Raw genomic sequence first — 10,949 nt, forward strand, 5'->3', positions numbered from 1 at the left:
AGAGAGAGAGAGAGAGAGAGAGCGAGAGAGAGAGAGAGCGAGAGAGAGAGAGAAAAGAAACAAAAAAAATTTATAGAAATTTAAGATTATTATTATGAAAAATGCACAAAAACATTATTTAAAAATTGTATATGAAATATATATGATATAAAATAATAAAACATAATAATATAAGATAAAAATATAATAAAATAATATATAAAATATATTTTTAAAAGTTTTGCAAAATATATAAAATATGATATACTTTCCAAAACATGTATTACTGTAATACCTCTTGAAAATTAAAGATAGAAACCTAAACAAGTTTTGTTCCAAATTTGAAGTTGATATCTCAAAAAATGAGTTTTCACGAAAAGTTTGTTTGAGTGCAGTACCACAAAGATGAACAGTACAAGCGTATTTATTTGTGTGTGTGTGTGTGTGTGTTCACATAGCAAGTGCCAAAACCTTTACCAAGTTTTGTACCATTCATTTGAAGAAAAAATTATAAAAAAGTAAAGCATACAAATATTTGCGCAAAAATGACCGAAGAGCACCAGAGGGTTGAGACATTTTTTTTTTTAATTATTCATTTTAATAGTTCAGTGGCCCCAAAACCACACTTCCATCATACTTTAAAATGTCTGAATGTCATTAGATACAAAATACCAAAGCCATTTTAAAGGAAGCTAAACATGACTGGGAAATCTTTTTCACACAGGCCCAGCATGAGCACCAACAGCACCGTCTCATTCCTGCTGACGTCTGACAAAGACATCGGCGAGCTGCTGATGCTGAACTTACACTGGGAGAAAGACTCGTATCTCTACGGCTTCTTCAGCACCAATCAGTTCATGATTCGCCGAATGAGGATCAAATCTGGAGAAACACAGTCCAGGTGAGTCATTTCAGATCACAGAGACATAACTGCATGAATGCGTAGATAATATATAGAGTTTGGGGTCAGTAAGATATTTTTAAAGAAATGAATACTTTTATTCAGCAAGGATGCATTAAAATGATCAAAAGTAAAGATATTTATAATGTTACAAAAGATTTCTGTTTCAAATAAATGCTGTTCTTTTGAACTTTGTATTCATCAAAGAATCCTGAAAAATAAAAATGTACCTCGGTTTACACAAAAATATGAAGTAGCGCAACTGTTTTCAACTTTGATAATAATCAGAAATGTTTCTTGAGCAGCAAATCAGCATATTAGACTGATTTCTGAAGATCATGTGACACTGAAGACTGGAGGAATGATGCTGGAAATTCAGCTTTGATCACAGAAATAAATTACATTTTACAATATATTCAAATAGAAAACAGTTATTTTAAATTGTAATAATATTTCACAATTTTACAGATTTTACTGTATTTTTAATCAAATAAATGCAGCTTTGGTGAGAACAAAAACAAAAAATCTTACTGTCCTTAAACTTTTGAGCAGTATGTGTTTTACAAAAGAATCTTTATTTCGCATAAACGTAAAGTTGAAATAAGCCATAACAGAAACTGTTGCATATCTTATTTAATATATTTGAAGTGAATATCCTGATAAACTGTAGAAATGTGTTTCCTGTTGGAAATGTAAAAGGGTTAAAATGTAATTTATAGTATTATTACCACAATTTATGAATAAATATGTTTGTCATGGTTATATTTCATAGTGTTACTGTTTTTACTGTATTCAAATAAATGCAACCTTGATAAACATAATAGACTTCTTTCAAAAACATGCTATACACATGTGTCTGTGTGTGTGTATATAAATATTTGATGTATTTTTTCTTTTTTTCTGAAGGCTAATATTCAGACCCAAAGAAGGAGAATTTGGTTCTCTGGTTCAGGGTGGAGATGCTGTTGTGTTTGTGAAGTCCAGCGAGACGCCGCAGAGCAGGAGACAGCAGAGGTGACGACGGCTTCGCTTTCACTGACTGTTAAGTCTGATATAAGGTCTTTTTTATATACAAAACTTTCTGTCTCTTTTCTGTTTCTGGATTTTCAGGCAGCACAGACTGAAACATCACGGGAGCTTCTTCAATGAAGCGACCGCAGATATGATTAAAGAACCAGCGTTACTTCATAATGAATCAACAGAGATCATGACAGAAACCACCACAAAACCAAACACAGCTCAGGTCAACACTACAAAGGCTTTGTGATTGCCATTTGCACCAGATGTACTGTATCTGAACGTTTTCATTTGATGTGAAGGTGGGCTTGTGAATTTCACAAATTTCCAGGTTACATTTACATCCCAAGATGAAAAGAAAAGATCAAACACTATATACATAAAGAAAATTAAACACAAAATTCTCATGACTCTAATGCATTCAGACATTTTACTTTACCCTCAATGATGATTTACACTGCTGTCATTTTTACTTTTACCTAGTTATTTACATCAGCATAAATTAAAGAGATAAAATAATGACAATTAAGTATTAAAAAATTCCATACGAGAAATTTCTGGCCTGTAGACATAGTCTAAAAAAAAAAGTATAAATCCAACTTGATGGATTCACTAGTTTATATAATTCAGATTTTTTTTAAACATAAGTCAAGATAAATAAAATGACTAAAACACAAAGTGTGTATATATGATTATAGTGGTTTATAAACATCCAGTAGCTGTAGATGAACAATTTAACATTCCAATCATGAATTTAAAATTGCAGATTAATATAATTTCACATTAACAAATCAATGCAATTTAAGTTTTTTTTTTTTTTTTGCTGTATTTCAAGTGAATATTTTAAGTGTACTGTATTTCTGTTATGTTTTAGTGAAGTCAGTTAGTCCAGCCAGTATAATTATTAATTGTTAACCTGGGACATTATTCACAAACTTTAAAGGAAAATGTTATGATATTTTTATCATGCACAAATTGAATTGAAATGCCTGACAATTAAGTGAATCTGTCCTCTGTCATCCATAGTGACACATACTGTCTCCTAACAAATAACTTGCTGAAAGCATCTTGTCTGTTTATGTAACATGCTGTATAACTTCTGAAATGTATATAGGGTTTGATTATTATTACAAACTACATACTGTATATGTATCTATCTGATTAAATTCCTATTACTCACTAAATATTAATTTTAGAACTACTAAAGTCCAACCAGCACAGAACATCATACAATAAAACTGAGTTTGTATTGTATGAACTATGCGATGCATTTTTACTGCATAATCTAAGCACAATTTTATCTACTTATCTAAATGGGGACATAGACTTGGATTGTTGTTATATACAGCTAGTTAGAAATACTGTATAGCTTAACTGTAACACTCACCCTAAACAGAAAACCTGCATTTTTTTCCAATAAAAAAAACAACAACAAACTTTGACTTTTTTATTTTTTATATTGTTTTTAAAAATAGGACGTTTTCAGCACTTCTATGAACAAATATGTCCCTAAATATGGTTAAGTAGGCACACACACACACACACACACCTAAGAAAACTGGAACTAAAATAAAACTTTCCATGATGTCCAAACATATGTGCTAAATATTTAAAATGTCAATAATTCAAATAATCTCAAATGCCCTAAAGCACATTGTGTGTGTGTGTGTGAGTTTGCACACAGGGGGCTAAAATAAGCATTCAGGGTAACACACAGCCATCATATCTGAACACACAAACTGTACAGTGACGTAGATGTTGACATGCCAGATATCAAACATCAAATATAGCAGATTTGACTAATGCACCTGCTTAGGAAGAAAAAAACATAAATGACATCTGAATCATTTCTCTCCCTTTGCACACGTGTCTAGAGTTCCAAAAAATATCTCAACAGTATCTCAAACTGTGCTCAGGTTTACCACAGTAGACTGCAGTCAGAGATCTCAATATGAACTTAAACATTTCTCATTAAATGATCTGAGCTGCTGTTCACACTAACGCAAGATGATATTTGGAATACTTGTCTTATTATAGAGCATAGACCTTTCAGCTCAGTCCACGGCTCATAAATCATCAGCGGCTCCTTTACAAAACCTGCTGACCAAGTCAACCTCTCATTCAAAATAAATGACTTCCTGCCACTTTAAAAAAAAATACATTACATTAAAAATACACAGAATACACAGAGCAACTAAACAAGAGTTCAATAGAAGCATGTTCATCTAGACCTGTCAATCACAACACAAGAGTAAACACATAAACAGCTGCTTACCTCAGTTCATTACCGCCCATCTTCATAGAAATGTCCACTTTATTAATAATTCATGTTTTCCAGGAGGTTATTTGTTCAGGCCTTCCATCAGCAAGCTTAAAATGTTTACCTTTATCCAAATATTTCCTACTATACAAGTATATTAACATGTGAAATCATTAAATTATGTATAATTGTAATTGTTTTTAATCAATATTTCTGTGCTGATTATATTTAAAATGGATGAAAATATATTTAAAATCAACACAAACTTTGCTTCAACTCTGTCAGCCATCTTGGATAAAAGTTCATCACAATGCATTCTGGGATTGAATAACATAATAATATAATATAATATAATATAATATAATGGAAACACATTTTCAATTTTATAAAATAAAATTATTCTAGTGAACTGAATTAAAACATTGATATCATAAAATAATGTTTTAGAATGTCAAATATTTTAAATAATTTTAAATATATATATATATAAAAAAAGAAAACATTTAAAGATCTGAAAAATAAAAATGTAAAAAAAATGTGTCAGAGTTCACATACATTTAAAGGGGTCATATGATGCTGCTAAAATTAACATTATTTTGTGTATTTGGTGTAATGAAATGTGTTTATGCGGTTTAAGCTTAAAAAAACACATTATTTTCCACATACTGTACATTATTGTTTCTCCTCTATGCCCCGCCTTTCTGAAACGCGTCGATTTTTACAAAGCTCATCGGTCTGAAAAGCGAGGTGTGCTCTGATTGGCCAGCTATCCAGAGCGTTATGATTGGCCGAATACCTCAAGCGTGTGACGGAAATATTACGCTTCTACCATATTGTGATGCTGTGTCCGGCCGGAGCGACGAGACAAAAACATTAAAACCCATTATAAACGATTTTAAATTATGGGGACATAATTATGGATTATAATGACTTATACTGTCTTTTTACGCGTTGCGTTGCATCGTTTGCAAATGACAAACAACAAGCCCTACTCTACACTGCCCAAAAAACTCACTTTAAATATAAAAAATATCAAATATAAAAACTCTTTAAATATAAAAAAGAGCGAGGAACAGCCGGGGGCTAGAGTGAGCAGAGGCGGTGGATTCGACGAAGGATCATCTGGAGGGCTTGCAGCAACCACATGTGACGACCCTGGGCTGGTCTTGAGTGAGCAGAGGCCGGGGGCTAGAGCGAGGAACAGCCGGGGGCTAGAGTGAGCAGAGGCGGTGGATTCGACGAAGGAGCATCTGGAGGGCTTGCAGCAACCACATGTGACGACCCTGGGCTGGACTCTGCTTCGTCCACGGTGAAAGCCGATCCGGTGATCCACAGCGCAAAGTTGTAGTATTTCCTCAGCGATCAGCACGGATCAGCTCCAGGCATGACGAAGCAGATATCGTCCTCTTTTGGAAGACCAAACTAAGTAGTTTCGCTTTCACAACGAAACACAGCACCTTCACGACATGGCGGCGGCGGCAACAACAATACTACAGCGAGAATAAAAGTTACGCCTTCTTTCTTTGCGTGAACATTTGGGGCGGTGTTATGCAAATCTTCCCACACAGTGACATAGACATGTGAGGCGTGTTAGAACGAGCCGTTTTAGGTAGGTGTGGCTGAATCTTAACTTTTATAAAGAATATCTCTTTGGATTTGAGACTTTAGTATTTGCAACTTTACAGATCTTCTTTATGCACCAAGAGCTTGTAACACTCCAAAGAGAAAGGAAAAATTTTAATCGCATCATATGACCCCTTTAAGTGATTTAAATTTGAGTTTAAACAGTCAAATTACATTAAATTAAATTACATTTTCAGGCACATTATTTCACAAGAACCAACTTCACGAAATGCACAAGATGTAATTGTGATTTTTTTGTTTTAATAAAGAAAATGGATATTGTATATGTATGGTTGTTCAATGTTTTGCCTGTCTGTCTGTTTTTAGCAAACACAGAGTTTATGGGGTTGATCTTCCAGCTGCCTATTAGGAAAGCAGGACAGAGCAGCAATAACTCACTCCACCAGTCTGGAAACCAGTGGAGAGGTTAGAAAGAAGACAAAGAGAGGCTCTGAACAATGTTACATGCTCTGATGGATGATGGATGTCTCGTGTCTCCGTCTCTTGGTGACTGGTCAGATGAAGGGGTGGGAAGGCCTGACCTACAGTACATGCTTAAAAATAAAGCCATTGCCATTGATGGTTCCATGAAGAACATTATTATCCATGGAAACACTTCATTCCAAGTGGTAAAAAATACTTTAGGTCATTAAAATGTTCTAAAACTCTGAACTGAAATGTTCTTTGAGGAATCTAAAATATTTTTTTTCTGTGGCATCACTGCGAAACCCACCCTTTTGAAATCGTTATTTTATAAGAGTGTAGACCAGTGCTAAATGGCTATCGTTAGCGCTACCCATTAATAAATAATGTAAATAATAAAATATTATATTTCAATTTGTTGTATTAGTTATATAATAATTATATTCGGTAATCCGGTCCATCCATTCAGTAATTCAGTCCATGGTCGTCCATGCGGCCTCAGGCCATCAGTCTCGAGACGAAAGGCGGTCCGCGCTACCGAATTTTCACTGCTGCACATAATGTGTCCGTACCATTGGAGCCGTTTCTCCATCATCTTGGCCATGATTGGCGCAACACCCAGCCATCGTCGTACATTTCCGTTTATGACGTGGTCGAATCACGTTGGAGGCTCCAACGAAGCATTCGCATTTCCATGATGTGGAGAGCTTGCTCGTGCTTTGCTGTCACCGGCCAGCATTCGGATCCATACAGGGCGACTGAGTGGTCCACGGTCTTGTAGATCTTTGACTTGAGGCGCAAAGGCATCCGGGTGAGGCGACTGAAGGTCAGCGGTGACGGTTTCCATACAGAGAATAAACAAAAGGGGCGATAAGGCCAATCCTTGGTGCACTCCGACATTGATGGCAAATAGCGGCGTCATTTCGGCCTCGCACCGGACCACACTGGTGACGCCTTGGTAAAGGAGTTGGATCCATCGGCCGTAGGTCTCGGGGACATTATGCGATTGTAGGGCGTGCAATATGAGCTCATGCAGGACGCGATCGAAAGCCTTTTCCAGGTCGAAGAACGCCATTTGGACAGGCTTGTTTTTCTCTCTATGTTTCTCCAGGAGTAGGCGAGCCGCATGGATGACGTCCGTTGTCCCGCAGACCTTGACGAAGCTGCATTGGTTCGGCGTGATGCTATCAATCTTCCGAAGTCTGATGTCGATGACCCGTTAGAATACTTTCATGCTGTGGCATAGAAAATGGATTGGACGGTAGTTTGAGCACTCCATCACATCGCCCTTGCCCTTTGAAATGGGCACCGTTATGCTGGTCATTGTGCCATCATCGATAATTCGACTGAAAAGGGCGGCCGAGAATCTCGGCTCCTTGGTGGCCAAGGATTTTCCACACTTCGGCAGGAATGTCGTCGGGGCCAGTGGCCTTTCCGTTCTTCATCTTCTTCAAGGCTTCTTCAACTTCTTTGATGGTTATCGGTGGGATGGGTCTGGGGGTCGGATCAGCGCTTTGGATCGGTGGGTGGTCGAATTCTTCATTGCTGATTTTGGCGAAGTAATTGCTCCAGAGTCGGAGGATGTCGGGCATGTCTCGGATGATTCGGTGGTCTTCAACCTTGACCTTTTTGATTTGGCCGATGTCCTGGGTGGCTCGGTGGCGAGTTGGGCAACCGATAGATCTTCTTTTCCCCTTCTGGCGTGTCCAACTCCACGTATAGCCGGTCGTAATGGGCCCCACGGTTCATTTTGCAGCTGATTTGAAAGTTTTGCATCGTTGGAGATCGCCGTCGGTGCGGGACTGAAACCACACTTTGAGCGCCTGCTTCTTCACGAGTTTCAAATCTCGTCGTCGGATAAGCATGTAGTCAATTTGCGTTGCGCGGCCGCCATTGGCGCAGGTCATGAGGTGGCTCGGCCTCTTCCTGAAAAAGGTATTGACCACCGCCATGCCGTGGGTTTCAGCGCACTCCAAGATGCAGTCGCCATACCCGCTTCCGCCGTGAAACGCATCATATCCGCCCCTAGCCGATCCAACATGTCCATTTAGATCGCCACCAATCGCGATGTATTCGTCGGGGCCCACGGTCCGAAGGTGGGCGTCTAAGCTCTCCCAGAAAATGTCCTTCGCGTTGTCAGGGCAGCCGGTCTGTGGGGCGTAGCCGGAGACGATTCGAAGAGTCATTGCACCCGATTTGATCTTGATGGCCATGAGCCGATCGGAAATTCGGTGGATTTCGGTGACATTGTCCCACTGCTTCTCACTGACCACGATCCCGATGCCATTGCGGTTGCTGCTGGTCCCGTAATAAAGTTTGTATCTTTCGCCAATCTCCTTGGTCTTTGCTCCTTTCCATTTGGTTTCTTGTAACCACGCAATGTCGATGCGGCAGTTCTTTAAAGCTTCGGCCAATTCTCGGCTTCTTCCGGTCATCGTTCCAACGTTTAACGTCGCAATTCGTATTTGGGCTCTCTTCTTTAACCCACTTAGTCCATCAGCGGGGAGCCCTCGCACATTTCTCATGTCGTTTGGGCAAGAACTACGCGCATCATCTACAGGGGACACCTTAGCAGTCAGATCCAAATTTTGACTAGGCGTAGCCATTGATGCAACCAAAAAATACTCCAACCGATGCTTCGCTCCACCTGTCGTTGGAGACTGTCACCGTTCGTTAACTTCCCTCGGGTCGTTGTCCAGCAGGCACCACGTGGAGGTGGTGATCAGCTTTTGCCCGCCATAATATAGTAATTTTATATAATTATAAAATTTGAATTAATATAGTAATTTTATATAATAATTCAAATAGTGCTGAACTGAATAATTAAATTAAAACACACACACACATATATAGTTACGTCCCTTTTGTTCTATGTGTTTTTTTCTGTTTTGGGAGGTGTTTGTGTGTCTCTGTCCAGGAAGAAGACTGATTGGTTCCTGCAGTCTAATTGGTGCCACTCCCTGCCCGGTCTCCTGACTCCTAGCTGCCTATAAAAACCTCCCTCATCACTTCCGGCATCAGCCTTGTGCACACTTGCTGTGTTTGCTCTGCTTGACCCTGCCAGTTAGTTACAGATGTGTTAGTAAGACTGAGAGTATCTCTGTGTGTTCATTTGAGTGTTTGCCTGAGAGATTGATTGTTGTTTGTTAGTTTGCTTAGCCCACTCATTCGTAATACAGACCACCGCATGTTCTTTGACCTTGATTCTGGATTGCCCCTGTTTGGATATGTTTGCTCACCTTTGTAAATAATTGTACATATGTTTCTGGGGAAGTTGGGAGACCGATGCCATTTTTGTTGGAACCTTTTTTTGATTGTTTTTGGATAGGGAGGTAGGGAAGTAAATGCATTTTCTTTTCTTTTCTTTTGTGAACGAGGGTAGATAGAGGTATAAGAATTAGGTTTTTGTTTGTTATCTTTGCGTTGTCGGTTCCCGAAGCTAAAATCCTCCCAGTTGTACTGTAAAACCATTGTGCTCATTAAAATACTGCTCCTTGTTTTTTTTTTTTTAAAACACTCTTCCATGTCATACTCATGTTGTGCCCTTACCCATACCCTCTTATTTATATATATATATATATATATATATATATATATATATATATATATATATATATCAATTAATATATATTTAAATTGTTATTAAATAAAACATTTTAATTTAAATGTTTTTACTTTTATGAATTAAATAAAAAAATAAAACTGATATGCTCATAAAATATTTATAGTTAGAGTCTGACAATCTGAGGGTGAATGAAAAATAAAGATCTGAAAAATAAAAATATTTTTAACATGAGGATAAAAAGGTCACAGAGTTTACATAAATTTAAGTGATTTAAATATGGGTTTAACCAGTCAATGTTGCATTATATGAAAGAAAATCATTGCAACAGAATCTGAAGAACATTGCTGGGGGTTTTTTTACTTCAAAGATTTCACCAGTCTTGACTTTCATTGGCAGTTCATTGCACTTTTCACAATGGTCACATCTATTAAGAAGCGATTTCACATCTTTATGTCTCTCTGAGGGAAATGCTCCTCTTAACCCTTATACACAGTAAATGTGTCTTCTGAATCTCAAGGTTAAACTGTGCCTGTGAAGCTGCCCATCTCACAAATAAAGATCTGACGTCAGAGATGAATCTCACTCTGAACAACAGCATGCAGCACATACGACACACAAACAGCCACACATTCCACTGCATCTCATCAGATGCACATAGCATGTTCCTGTCAACTCGGACAGATAGGAGAAACACTTCAACCCAGGTTATTATTGTTGACTAAAACTAAAACTATTTAAAAACATTTTTGTTCATTGAAATAAAGCTAAAATGAAATATAAATATTAGATGGAAAACCTATGTACTTTTATAGCTTTCATTAATAATTTTAATTGAATTTTTTTAGCTTTATTTCAATTTTAGTCATTTTTACATTTATCTTAATTTTTAGTTATGTATATATTGCTAAATAAAATTAACTATATATATATATATATATATATATATAAATTAACTTTATATATAATATAAAAAATAAAATCAATATATAAAAATAAAAGCTAATTCAAAATGTTAATTAAAGCTAAAAGTACTAAAATAACACTGAATGCAACAGCAGTATTGTACACACACACACACAGACACACACACACACACACAGAGACACACACACACACACACACACACACACACACACACACAAACACACACACACACACACACACACACACACAAAGACAAA

General features: G+C 37.2%; 2 protein-coding genes across 3 annotated transcripts in view; one reads left to right on the forward strand and one right to left on the reverse strand.

The window, feature by feature from the left end:
• LOC107596239 (lipoprotein lipase) overlaps window positions 1-2,389 on the forward strand; it is a 16,186-nt gene extending 13,797 nt beyond the window's left edge. For both annotated transcript variants that reach the window (XM_016286928.1, XM_016286929.1), the window contains exons 8-10: window positions 704-880; window positions 1,787-1,894; window positions 1,991-2,389. In XM_016286928.1, coding sequence (XP_016142414.1) covers window positions 704-880; window positions 1,787-1,894; window positions 1,991-2,147 — 442 coding nt within the window. In that variant the 3' untranslated portion in view covers window positions 2,148-2,389. The remainder of the gene's footprint in view (window positions 1-703; window positions 881-1,786; window positions 1,895-1,990) is intronic.
• A 5,559-nt stretch (window positions 2,390-7,948) lies between these two features.
• On the reverse strand, window positions 7,949-8,921 carry LOC107596279 (uncharacterized). The gene has a single exon (XM_016286974.1). The coding sequence runs from the start codon at window positions 8,807-8,809 to the stop codon at window positions 7,949-7,951; it is 861 nt and encodes a 286-aa protein (XP_016142460.1). The 5' UTR covers window positions 8,810-8,921.
• Between the last annotated feature and the right edge of the window lie 2,028 nt (window positions 8,922-10,949).

This window comes from Sinocyclocheilus grahami, unplaced genomic scaffold, assembly GCF_001515645.1.
Source record: "Sinocyclocheilus grahami isolate Dianchi unplaced genomic scaffold, SAMN03320097.WGS_v1.1 scaffold216.1, whole genome shotgun sequence".
Lineage (NCBI taxonomy): Eukaryota > Metazoa > Chordata > Actinopteri > Cypriniformes > Cyprinidae > Sinocyclocheilus > Sinocyclocheilus grahami.